This window comes from Glycine soja, chromosome 14 (genome assembly GCF_004193775.1).
Source record: "Glycine soja cultivar W05 chromosome 14, ASM419377v2, whole genome shotgun sequence".
Lineage (NCBI taxonomy): Eukaryota > Viridiplantae > Streptophyta > Magnoliopsida > Fabales > Fabaceae > Glycine > Glycine soja.
Genome location: NC_041015.1, coordinates 30,184,543 through 30,197,186, shown reverse-complemented (window position 1 = coordinate 30,197,186; position 12,644 = coordinate 30,184,543). Strand labels below are relative to the sequence as shown.

Below are 12,644 nucleotides of genomic sequence, written 5' to 3'. Positions count from 1 at the left end.
AACCCTTTGTGATGTACTGTGATGCATCCAAAATGGGTTTGGGTGGAGTGCTTATGCAACGGGGCCAAGTAGTGGCCTATGCTTCCCGACAGCTCAAGATTCATGAAAGGAATTATCCCGCGCACGATCTCGATTTGGCAGTCGTAGTGTTTGCACTTAAGCTTTGGAGGCATTATCTTTATGGATCTAAATTTGAGGTGTTTAGTGACCATAAGAACCTAAAATACTTGTTTGATCAGAGAGAGTTTAACATGAGGCAGAGGAAATGGTTAAAGTTCCTTAAGGATTATGATTTTGAGCTTAGCTATCACTCAAGTAAAGATAATGTAGTAGCTAATGCCTTGAATGGGAAATCCCTTTAGATGTCTACTTTGATGGTTAAAGAGTTAGACCTCTTAGAGCTGGTTAGTGACATGAGTTTAGCATGTGAGATCACCTCTGGTAGCATTAAGTTGGGTATGTTAAGAGTCACCAGTGAACTCTTGAGCGAGATCCGTGAAGGTCAAAAGTCTGACCCATTCTTGTCAGCCCAGTTAGAGTCCATAACTACAGGGAGAGAAAGTAGTTTTAGAGTGGGGCCTGGTGGAGTCTTGAGATTCTAGGATAGGGTGTGTGTTCCTATTGTACCCAAGCTTAGGAGAGCGATCTTGGAAGAGGGCCATAGTAGTCTGAGTATCCACCCGGGAGTGACTAAGATGTACCAAGACCTTAGGAAGATGTTTTGGTGGCCGGGTATGAAGAGAGAGGTTAATGAGTTTGTCCTTGCATGCCTAGTGTGTCGGAAAGCTAAGATAGAAGACCAGAAGTCTTCAGGGAATTTGCAACCTTTAGAGGTACCTGAATGGAAGTGGGATAACATCTCTATGAATTTCATTGTGGGGTTACCTAGGACCCCCAAAGGTTTAGATTCCATTTGGGTTATCGTGGAAAGGTTGATGAAATCTGCTCACTTCATCCCAATTAACATCATATTTCCTTAGAGAGGTTGACTAGCTTTACGTCAGTGAGATAGTTAGACTACACGATGTTCCTTCTAGCATAGTCTCTGATAAAGATCCCAAGTTTACCTCAAGATTTTGGGAAAGTCTTCATAAAGTCTTAGGGACCAAGCTTAGGTTGAGTTCTGCTTACCATCCATAGACTAACGGTTAGACCGAGCACACCATGCATTCCTTAGAGGACCTCTTGAGAGCTTGTGTGTTAGAGCAAAGGGGTAGTTGGGATGGTTTCTTACCCTTGATAGAGTTTACATACAACAATAGTTTTCACTCCAGTATAGTTATGGCACCTTACGAGGCGTTGTATGGTAGGAGATGTAGGACACCTCTGCGTTGGGTAGATCCTGGTGAGAGCATTGCCTTAGGACTTGAGATGGTTTAATAGACCACTAAAAAATGTCAAGTTGATCCAAGAGAGGATGGGAGTAGCCCAAAGCAGGCAGAAGAGCTACCATGATAGGAGAATAAAGGACCTTGAATTTGCTGTAGGTGATCCTGTATTCCTAAGAATCACTCTATGGACTGGGGTAGGCAGGGTGTTGAAGTCCTGTAAGCTCACACCTAGATTCATTGGTCACTTTGAAATCCTAAAGCATCTCGGTCCAGCTGCGTATCAGGTGGCCTTGCCACCATGTCTCTCAAATCTCCATAGTGTCTTCCATATCATAAAATATGTTCATGACCCGATGCACGTGATTGAGTTGGACAATGTCCAAGTGAAAGAGAACTTGGCATATAAAATACAACCACTAAGGATCAATGACCGTATGGTCAAGCAACTAAGGGGGAAGGAGATTCCTTTAGTCAAAGTGGTATTGGGGAGTGCTTCGGGCAAGGATGCCACCTGGGAATTAGAAGGCTAGATGTGTGACGCATATCCTAACTTGTTTGATACTGGTAAGTTTCAGGGGTGAAACTTCTTTTAAGTGGGATGAAATTGTAACAGTCATGTCTTTTGGTTTTCATTTAAAATTTTAAAAAAATTAGGTCATTAGTTCCTTCACTATAAAGGAACTTTTAACCCAGAGCAATCTTTACAAAACACCTTCTATTCTTTTTTTTTCTATGACGTACAAGAACCCTAACAGAGCAACCGGAGGAGAAGCACTCTAGAGACGCCACCACTACTAACGAAGAACACTTGAGTGACAACATCGAGATAAGAAATGAATTATTCATGTTTGGGGATTAGAATGAACATGTGTGAGGACCTCAGAGGATCAATTTTTGGATTATTTTGGATTGTTTTATGAAATTCAATTATATTTTTATATTTTTAATCGTGGATTGACTGCCTTTGATGGACAAATTGGAATCCTGATGCAAAGTTATTGTGAAATTGATGTGTTCTTGTGTTGAGTGTAAATCCTAGAAATTGGGATTCTTTATAATTAACATAAAAATTGTGTGACAATGATTTTTTTATATTTGATATATTGACCTTTCAATCTTGTCGATTTCTTTTTCTTCTTTCTAAAATTTTTGACGCTGCATTGTATACACATACACTTTTATTGGATAATTGGATTAAAGCTATTTGAAAGAATTGACTAAAGCTTTATTCACATTTGTAATTAGATATTTAGTCAATATCCATGACTTCATTGAAATATGTTTAAGATATAGGTATACATGTTGTTTTTCATGTAAATCAATATAAGTATATAGATTTTTGATTTGTTATATATATATATATACTATATATTTATCTAATGATATGGTTGATATTATTGTTATTATTTAATATTAATATATATATATATATATATATATATATATATATATATATATATATATATATATATATATATATATATATATATATATATATATATCATTAAGTTTACGTTAACATATTTAGTATGCTAATTACTTTTATATATATATATATATATATATATATATATATATTAATGTTTATAATACATTTAATTATTTACAGATATATGTAATGTGTTTAATTATTTTTATGTATCTATATATATAATATTTATCTAGTGATATGTTTATTATTATTGTTATTATTAATTATATATATATATTTAGTATTACATGTAATTATATATTAATGGTGTGTTATATATATTTGATACATGTAAATATATTTATAAGTCTTGAAGAACTTAGATGTGTTTTGTTATTATTATTATACATGTTTATGTATATTTTGTAATTAGTTAAATTGTGTGAGATGTTAAATTGTAGATATGAGATATGATTGTGAATAAGTATGTGATTAATAATTAATGTGATATTACTTGTGCTGTGAGTTGTGAATTATATAATTATCCGATTGGTGTTTATCTTGGAAAAAAATGTTTATGTATTAAATTGTAATGTAATATATTAAATATGTTTAACATAAGTGTGAGAAGTGTGAGGTCGTATGTATTTTATAATTCATGAATAGTATTTGTCTGCAAAAATTATTTTTAATGTTCAGCATATTGAATAATTCAGGAAAGGAGGATCACGGTCCTCCATTTGAACCAAGCAACCTTTCATTTTGTTCTTTCTAAATTGCAATTTTAATCTCCCTAGTTTTTCAAAGCTTCCGTTGACCATTAGAACGTTGATCAATTAATTTCTTATGTGACACACTTATATTTTGATTATTAACAAATAATTATGATTAATAGTTATTAAATTAATTACTTTTCAAAATTGGCAAGTTTGGTCTCTTTGTCCGCTGGCCTACATTTCTGATATAACCTCCACATACCATCGCAACCTGAAACATTTCTGCAACTTGATTCCAAGTCCAAATGGGTTGTTCCTTCTGTTTCCATAACTCCAAGCAACCGAAAATGGTCCCTATCACCAACTAGCCCACCTCGGATCTAACAAACAAAACTACCGAATCCCACAAGGCCACAACCTATTGAAGAGGAATCTGTAGAATCTGTAGAAGAGGTCTATTCAGAAATAACCATTTATAAGAAGCGTTGACCATACTCAATTCATGGTGATTTAAGTTTCAATCTCTATCAAAGTACACAAATTCAGAGTATATTGAGGCTGTAACCTCTCTGCATTAACATATTTCAATACATACAAACACACAAATACACACTCCTGAAAACAACTAACTGGATTATTCAAAAAGATTACGAAAGGTAACACAGAAATTTGATATAAAATGGAGGGTATGCTGCCAAGCCATGATCATCTTCCATCATCAAAAGCAATTTGTACATGATCATTAATGCTGTCATACCCAATAGTATATTGATGGCTGCTGCTATCACCAGGTTCACAGACGCTAGATGATCCCTTTTGAAGCAAGTGAGCCTCCTCTGGATTTTGAAATGTATTGATCCAAGGATGCTTCTCAGTTAGCCGCATCCCTTCCAACTCCATTGCCACTTCCTTCATGCTAGGTCGTTCCTCCCCATTGAGTCTCAAGCACTTTGCAGCAAGAATAGAAAACTCCATGATCTCCTTTTTATTTTCTTCATTCATAATGCCAACTTGAACAACATCAGATAGGCGACCCTCTTTCAAGCAAGATAAAAAGTGGTTAGTGAGACTTCTTTTCTCTTCTGGCTTGCCAAATGAATATGGTTTCTCCACTGTTAGCAGCTCTACAAGCACTACCCCAAAGCTATAGACATCACTTTTCTCAGTTAGTTGGCTTGTACGCATGTACTCTGGATCCAGGTAACCAAAAGTTCCTTGCACCATTGTTGCTATTTCAGTTTGATCAAGAGGGACGAATCTTGAAGCTCCAAAATCAGACACTTTGGCAGTGTAAGTGTTATCCAAGAGGATGTTAGCAGTCTTCACATCTCTGTGGATAATGGGTATTGAGGCTTCTGAATGCAGATATGATAGAGCTCCAGCTGCCTCTGCTGCTATTCTTACACGGGTTTTCCAAGTTGCATCATTTATGTTTCTTTCGGTGTGTATAAAATCAAATAGGGTGCCATGATTAACAAATTCATAAACCAGTAATGGAACTTCTGTCTCTAAACAACATCCCAAGAGCTTGACAACATTCCTATGATTGATTTGGGATAGAACAATCACCTCGTTAGCAAATTGTTCATTTTGGCTCTTATCAACTATTTTGGACTTCTTGATAGCAACAATTCTGTTATCTGCTAGATGACCTTTGTAAACTGTACCAAAACCTCCTTTACCAATGATTAAGCTCTCGTCAAAGTTGTTGGTGGCCTTCTTTAGTTGTTCTTCTGTGAAAATTTGAATTTGGGAGGAGTTTTCTCTTGTAGAGAGATTCTGTAGCAAAATGGAACCACCATTCTGCTGAAAGTATTTCTCTCTGAGTTTGTTGAGTCTTCTTTTCTGGTATATCAAGTACAGTAAGGTAGTCCCCACAACTAAAATAATAGTTCCTGCTGCGACTCCTGCATTGAAAGTATGTCAAAGACAATTCTTGAATCGTTTTCTAAACTACTTCCGATCTGAATAAATTTTTCAATAAAGACTTATAAAAAAATCAATTATTTTCATAAATGAAAATTAATTTATACACCTCAGCTTTTGAAAAAAAAAAACATCTATAAAATTTGAATTTCTAAAACTGATTTTTACCTTGGGAAAGAAATTTAGTTCATTTTATCTTTTTAATTCTTTCGTACAAGTACTTATTAAAAAATTTATCCACACTAAACCCTGGTATTAGTAGCTTACATACTAACAGAACATAGATACATGAAAAAAAAAGGTTAAAGAGGAAATGAAAAAAAAAAACCTTAAAATAATTGCATCTGCTTTGTTGCTTACCTATGACAACCTTGGTAACTACATCTTTTTTGTGGCACCCTTCTTCCTTTGTTCCATTTCCGGATTGCCCCTTTGGACAGAAACATTTGTGCGATCCATTGGTGTTGAGACAATATTTTTCACTTACGCATGTATGATGGCCTGTCTTACATTCGTCAATGTCTGCAAATCCCAAATAGAAACAACGGAGAACTCACTAAATTGAAATTTTGTTGTGGTAGGTTCTATATTTTCAAAGTCAATAAAAGAGATGTAGTTATGGAGCTAACTGAAACCTAAGTCTAATCTTAAATTGATATGGTCCAAAAATAGTAGCCTATTTTTTGTTTTTTTGTTTATATAAATTTTATAAGTTTTAGATCCTTATGTATTCATAATATATTTAGTATATTAGGTTAATTAGATCTTATATTAAAAATAATAAATAAGAATTTAAGAATCAAAATATTCGTGATTAGTTCTGAAGTAATTTTTTCCTACTTCACTAAATTTCGAAGTCAGTAATTAATAATTGTAACCTTCCAATAATACCATGTCAAATGTTAAATCTTTTGTCTACTCCTCACCATCTTTAGCCAAATACATAGTACGGGAGATATTAGAAAAAAATTGGAAAATAACTAATCAATAAAACTACAAAAACGGGAAAATTACAAAAAAGTATATTGAATAAAACTGTGAATTAGAAGAAAAGACTTAAATAAAGATAATGAGTTAATTAGTGAATATTAGTCATTAAAAAAATTAGTGAATACTTCTCACCAACTAATCCAACAAAAAACTGTATATAAACATCAAACAGTGGTATATGATTGCAAATGTCTGTCAAATTGTGAATGAAGAGTTATGTGAAGAAGATGGGTAATTAATATTTGGGGGAATAAATTAAAGTACCTATGCAGCCAAGATATGGATTTCCTTCATAACCATCCCGACACATGCATCGGTAACCATAATCACTGTCCTTGTCGTCGCAATAGCTATTCTCCTTGCACGCGTAGTCGCCTCTACTTTTGGAATCGTCACAGCTTTTGTTTCCCACGGTCCAATCAAGAACCAACGGTAGCGTCTTGTTTGGGAAACTTTTTAAATGAGTGGTAGAAAAATTATAAAAGCCATTTTTGACAACAAAGGAATAACTGCAGGTTGAATTGGAGATGACAGAGGCATTATTTATGCTGATATTTCTCCTTGAGGTTGTGAAGGCAAATGCTTTTATAGTGATATTAGTCATTCGAGGAGGAATATCAACCTGGCAACACCCTATACCTGAGCATGTTCCATCATCAATCACCAAAGCATTGCCATAACATCTTGTTAAGCACCCTGTTGTATATGTTTTGTCATTATAAACGCTATTGAGATTGCCGTAACTGTCGCAACCTACAGTTATGAACTTGTTTTCCTTCCTTGAAATTCTGGATATACCAGTTGTCAACCAAGTCTCCCAGTAATCTTCGCTATTACAAAACCATGAAACCAATTGCAATACGTCCACTTGATGAGCTGGGACGCTTATGTTTAAAACTGTGACCGTACCCCATTTTAACGTGGAGTTATTGCAAGCAAGATTAAATACGGGCTTCAAGAAACAGGGTCGTTGATCGGGTGTAGATGAGTTGCCTATACCAAATGGATATGGAATTTCGACATTTCCACAAGTGGATTTGCATCCAGGCAGTGTTCTGTTTAGTGGTGCAGAAAGGGTTTGATGAGGTGCAATAGCTACTATTACTACTACCAGGGCTAATGCAAGCATTAGCACCCTGCACATTTGCAAGTGTTCCCTTGCTTACAATCACAAATTAGAAAATAAGGCTTTGGAAGGGACAATTTTGTAGTTTCTTGTGCTGCCTAGTGGCCTGAGGGTTTCATTTATTTATAAATTATAAACTATAAACTCTAATTTTTTTTTTTTTGTGTAGTGTTTTGACTTGAGGAAGACTGAACAGTGATTGGAATTTTCGCACACAATTAATGTTGTTCTAAAATTAATGAATTTTCTCAGTCAAAAGTGCAAAATGAATGTTAAGAGAAGGAATGCGGTGAGATATAGACAGCCATAAGCATGATAAAATTTAAAAACATTTAAATCGGACAAAGAAAGTGAGAGAGAGAGGGAAAAAGAAATCAAAAAGTATATGCATGATCGTCAAAAAGCAAAACCCGTGAATTTCATTTTATACTCAGTTTTCAGAAGATCAAGACATCTCTAATTTTGTATATTATAACAACCAGCCCTGGGCCTCAAATGCCGAGAACGCATTAGAAGGGTCTTTTGTTTGCTAAAAATAAAAAAAGAGACAGAGGTACTCAATTGTAAACAGTTTTTGGTAGCTGACTTGGCTTCGCACAAATGGCTCCAAAATTTAAAGTCTAGAAGAAATTTTATTTCGGTTATTTCATGAATATGAATTTGTTGGAAATAAGGCTTTTATGTTTAGGAAAAGTGTTTAGGAATATTGGAGACTTTGAATAGACACTTGATAGGAAGGAGAATTCTTTATGGAGGAGAGAACTTTGTATTTTTGCTTGATACAAATGTGTAGGATTACATCTCTATTTATACTACTCTAAGGAGAACTCTAGACACACTAATTCTAGAGAGTTCTCAACTCTAGAGATCCAAAGAGTATTCTAGAGAATATTACAACCATAAGAAATATCTAGACACTCCAAACACTACAAGAATTCTCTAGAAACATGACCCATAATTACTTAAGCCCAAAATAACTAAGTCCAAGGAATCAAATAATTAATTTGGGCCCAAATCAAGTTTATATTTCAACAGAATTTGCTTGTGCCAACTTAGATATTTACCCTATTTTTTTATTCAATAGAAAAAGAGAGCATAAACTTTCTAAAAGATAAAAAAATGTTATCAAGTATAAAAAATGATATTTTAATACAATCTCTGGGTTTTTTATATAAAATAAGTTATAGCATAAAATATATTATAAATTTTTGTTTTATAAAAAGAATTGGAGAGAGTATAATAGAATATAATTAATTAGGAAAACAATTAATATGTGAATAGTATCATTAAATAATTAAATTCCTCTGTAAGAAACGATATTATCAAAACCATTACATATTTATATTATAATTTTAATTATTTTTTGCCATAATTTTTTCTTATCAAAATACGGGGATTGAGTCGCCTTTCACTTTTTTGAGTTTGATCCCTCTCATGTTCATCCTTTACCTTTATTTTGTTTCTACTCATCATTTAAGTCTTCATATATGCGCTTTGTGCTTCCATTTGTTACTGCATTGATCTTTATTATCATTCTTATATGCATTTTGCTCTTTGTACACGCTTTGCCCTACAGGTTTAATAGTGTTCCTTTATTTATCCAGCTGGTTTATTTTTTTTTAGATCATGTTTTATCATATAAACTACTAGAAATTTGTTAGGTTGATGTGGATTTTGGTGTGAAAAAATCCGTAGGCATTTACTGCAGATTTATTTGCAAAAACAAATTCACATGTATTTGCTATCACTACTAAAAATTATACATTTAACATCACTTGGTTAACATCGGTTTTAAGAAAAACCAATGTTAACACAAACGCGGTGACATACTTGTAATTAAGACCAGTTTATTAACATCGGTTTTAAAAAAACTGATGTTAAGACCAGATTATTGACATTGGTGACATACTTGTAATTAAGACCAGATTATTAACATTAGTTTTTTTGGAAAAAACGATGTTAACACAAACGCGATAACATACTTGTAATTAAGACCAGATTGTTAAAAAAACCGATGTTAACATCGGTTTTAAAAGCACCGATGTTAACATCGGTTTTAAAAACACCGACGTTAACACAAACGCGCTGACATACTTGTAATTAAGACCAGTTTATTAACATCAGATGTTAACATCAGTTTTTTTAAAACTGATGTTAACATGACGTAGGTAACATCAGTTTTGTGAAAATCGATGTTAACATTACGTAGGTAACATCGATTTTGTCAAAACCGATGTTAAGAATTCTATGTTAACATTGATTTTTTCAAAAACCGATGTTAACGATCATATGTTAACATCGGTTTTTTTTAAAAAACAGTTGTTGTCGTTTTACTTAAATTTACAAACTCAAAAGCCAAAACTTCTTGCGCTCATCAGTCTGTTGCAAACCCACCCTCTTGCTTCTCCCTAACCCCCAATGCTCACTCTTGCAAAGGCACCCTCAGGTCGCCGTCGTCACTGGCATTGTCCCTGACCCCCAACGCTGAGTCTCGCATAGCCACGCTCAGGTTGCCGTGGGCGTCGTGACGCTCACCCCACCCTCGTGTTTTGATAAGTTTTGTTGGTTTCCTTGAACGACCTTCATGTTTGAACAAGCTTGGTGTTTCAACACGCTGACCTCACCCTCAGGTCACTGCCATTGTGTTAGAACAAGTTTCATTGGTTTTCTTGCAGGCATTCCATTGGCACAAAAGCAGTCTTTGGTCGTGTTTGTACTCGCAATCACAAGGTAAGTTTTGCTCACCCCACCCTCGCAGTCTTCGCTATTCTGTTAACTTCCCTTGGTTATAAGTTCCCTTAAACTAAGCCTTTAACTTCCCTTAGTTGGTCGCAACCTGCATTTGATCTATTTTGGAAAGTTGTTTTGACTGTTTGAAGGTTCAGATACCCTGAAACTAGGTTCAGGCACTTTGATTTGCACTATATCAGAGGTGAGTTAGCCTATTGGCAATTACCCCTTTGTTCTTAGTGATTATTATTTGTGTTGTTGTTGATGAAGCTCTGTTGCTGCAGGTTTAGGAGTTGTAGTTGCTATTTCTTTCTTCCATAGAAGGAACATTGCAGATAAAATTATTTATTTGTTTTGTAACATTTCACTAAACCTATGGTAGTATAGCATGGGTTTGTTCTGTACTTGTGAAATGTAGTTGGCTAAACTTTGTGTTATGAGAGGCATTTGGTTCAACATTCCATATTGCCTTTACCTTGTAGAATATGGATAACCTAAACTGCATGTCCTATAGTGGCAAAACTATGCTATTTTGTTAGCATATAAACATGTTTGCACCCCTATACAGTTAAGTATTGTTCATGGATACCATAGAAAGTAGAAAGAATAATAGTGTTTTTCACTTGATTATGCAGAAATCTGATTAGAAAGATATAGAGTAGAGAGAAAATGGAGATAAAATTTGACTAAAAAAGTATATATGCACATATAAGTTTAATTTGGATTGGACTGAGTTGCTTTTTCAAATTGAATCTGAAACCCGATCCACAGTTCACTCTTTCTTATTAAAAGGACAAAACACATAGTTTAGTGTTTCTAATTGAAGGTAGTATGCATTCCTTAGCCAATATGGTCCTATTGTTTATGTTTTTCCCTTCTATGCACTGATGTCATGTATCCATTGAAAGAGGCAATACTAGGAAGGAAACAAAGTTTTTAGACACTCGTGCCATGTATTTGTCAACTTTGGCAGTTATTAATTAGTGCATTCCTTAGCCATTCAGGTGTAATGTTCCTCTGCCCCTTTGGAAATAGAATGCCTAACTCTAGGTTTTTCACTGCCTGCATCAACCCATCTCTTTAGCCTTTCAAGCAACTTTGTCCTTTTTGAACAAGCAATGTCACTGTGATGATGACCACTAGCATGCTCATCAAAAGAAGGATCACTGTGATGCTCCAAAAGGGAATTGTGTTGTTCATGCTCCGAATTATAATTGATAACTAACATGTATGGCTCCCAGAAGTTAGAGAAAATCCAAATAAAGCCCTAAAAAACTAGAGAAAATGCACATATTGAATTATTGTTATCCACATATCATAATTTGAGTTGAGAACATGATCATTTTTGTAGAGTTTTGTCTTTCATTATATGAACTCCACAATTCTGTAGGCTAAGTTATTACAGAGTCATTAGTTCATGCAGTCTGGTCATATGAGCATTAGTAATGTTACATAGTTTGGTTGAGCATAAGCTGAATTACTTTGCTGTAGCTGAATTACTTTGAGTTCTTCTAATGCCATTACTCATTAGTTCTCAAAGGTTATTTTCTGCAAAATGCGATACATATCGTTGTTGTGGCAGTATGGCCCATGACTAACTGGCATATGCTTTTTATTTTTAGGTTATCATTTACTATTGCTTAGTGGCCTTGTTGTGGAAGTTGTTTGATTATAGCAACTCCAAGTAAAGCACATTGTTACTACTGCTTATATATACATGTATATGTGTAAAGCACATTGTTACGTTGTTTTTAATCGTGATTCCTAGCTAGTAGTGGTTGTAGTTTATGTTTGTTATGCTGTTACGTTGCTCACTTGAAATTTGCACTCACATCAATTTAAGCAGACATAAATGTCAAATTTTTAGAATGATTTGATTTTTCACAAGTGTTTACTGTCCCCTCAATCAATTATGGCCTTGAGTGGCATGATGGTAGAAAGCAATGGGTAGAAATTCATTAGTCTTTGTTCCATTGATAGGATTAATAGCTGGTGATGGGTGTCCATCAATTATTAGTTAGGATAAGTAAAGCTTAAAGTGGAATAATCCAACATCCATCAACTTTGTAAGCTGTATACCTGAAACACTATATTTAATCGTAATTCCTATCTAGTAGTGGCTGCATTTGAAGCAATTGGTGTCTCAATACCAGGAGTAAATTAAAACCATGGAGGTTTGAATCAGCTTTCTTTGCATTTTGTTTAGCGACAACTGACCCATTAAGCTAAGGATGCATGTTTTGTGTTGGTGCTGAAATTTCCTCTTGTTGTGAGCAATGATTTGGTCTTGGGCTGAAGTATTGGGCTGTCCCACTCCTACTAGAATAACTTTCAAGTGTTTGCTTGTCACACACAGTGTCATATAACTTAATTTATAACCTCTACTGAAAGAACCATGAATTTAGCTGTGAGAA

General features: G+C 34.4%; 1 protein-coding gene across 1 annotated transcript; it reads right to left on the bottom strand.

Moving 5' to 3' along the window:
- Positions 1–3,943: 3,943 nt before the first annotated feature.
- On the bottom strand, positions 3,944–7,609 carry LOC114383078 (putative wall-associated receptor kinase-like 16). The gene is made up of 3 exons (XM_028342672.1): positions 6,639–7,609; positions 5,745–5,906; positions 3,944–5,365 (listed from the first exon to the last, which is right to left on the bottom strand). Exons 1-3 carry the CDS (start codon positions 7,516–7,518, stop codon positions 4,164–4,166), a joined length of 2,244 nt encoding a protein of 747 aa, XP_028198473.1. The 5' UTR covers positions 7,519–7,609; the 3' UTR covers positions 3,944–4,163.
- Between the last annotated feature and the right edge of the window lie 5,035 nt (positions 7,610–12,644).

What these genes read in the sequence shown, in the direction of transcription:
- LOC114383078 (XM_028342672.1), bottom strand. Translation starts at nt 7,518, where the DNA reads ATGTGCAGGGTGCTAATGCTTGCATTAGCCCTGGTAGTAGTAATAGTA. An exon ending in TCCATATCTTGGCTGCATAG is followed by an intron (nt 5,907 to 6,638) that starts GTACTTTAATTT and finishes TGGGATTTGCAG; the next exon opens with ACATTGACGAATGTAAGACA. An exon ending in AGTTACCAAGGTTGTCATAG is followed by an intron (nt 5,366 to 5,744) that starts GTAAGCAACAAA and finishes CTTTCAATGCAG; the next exon opens with GAGTCGCAGCAGGAACTATT.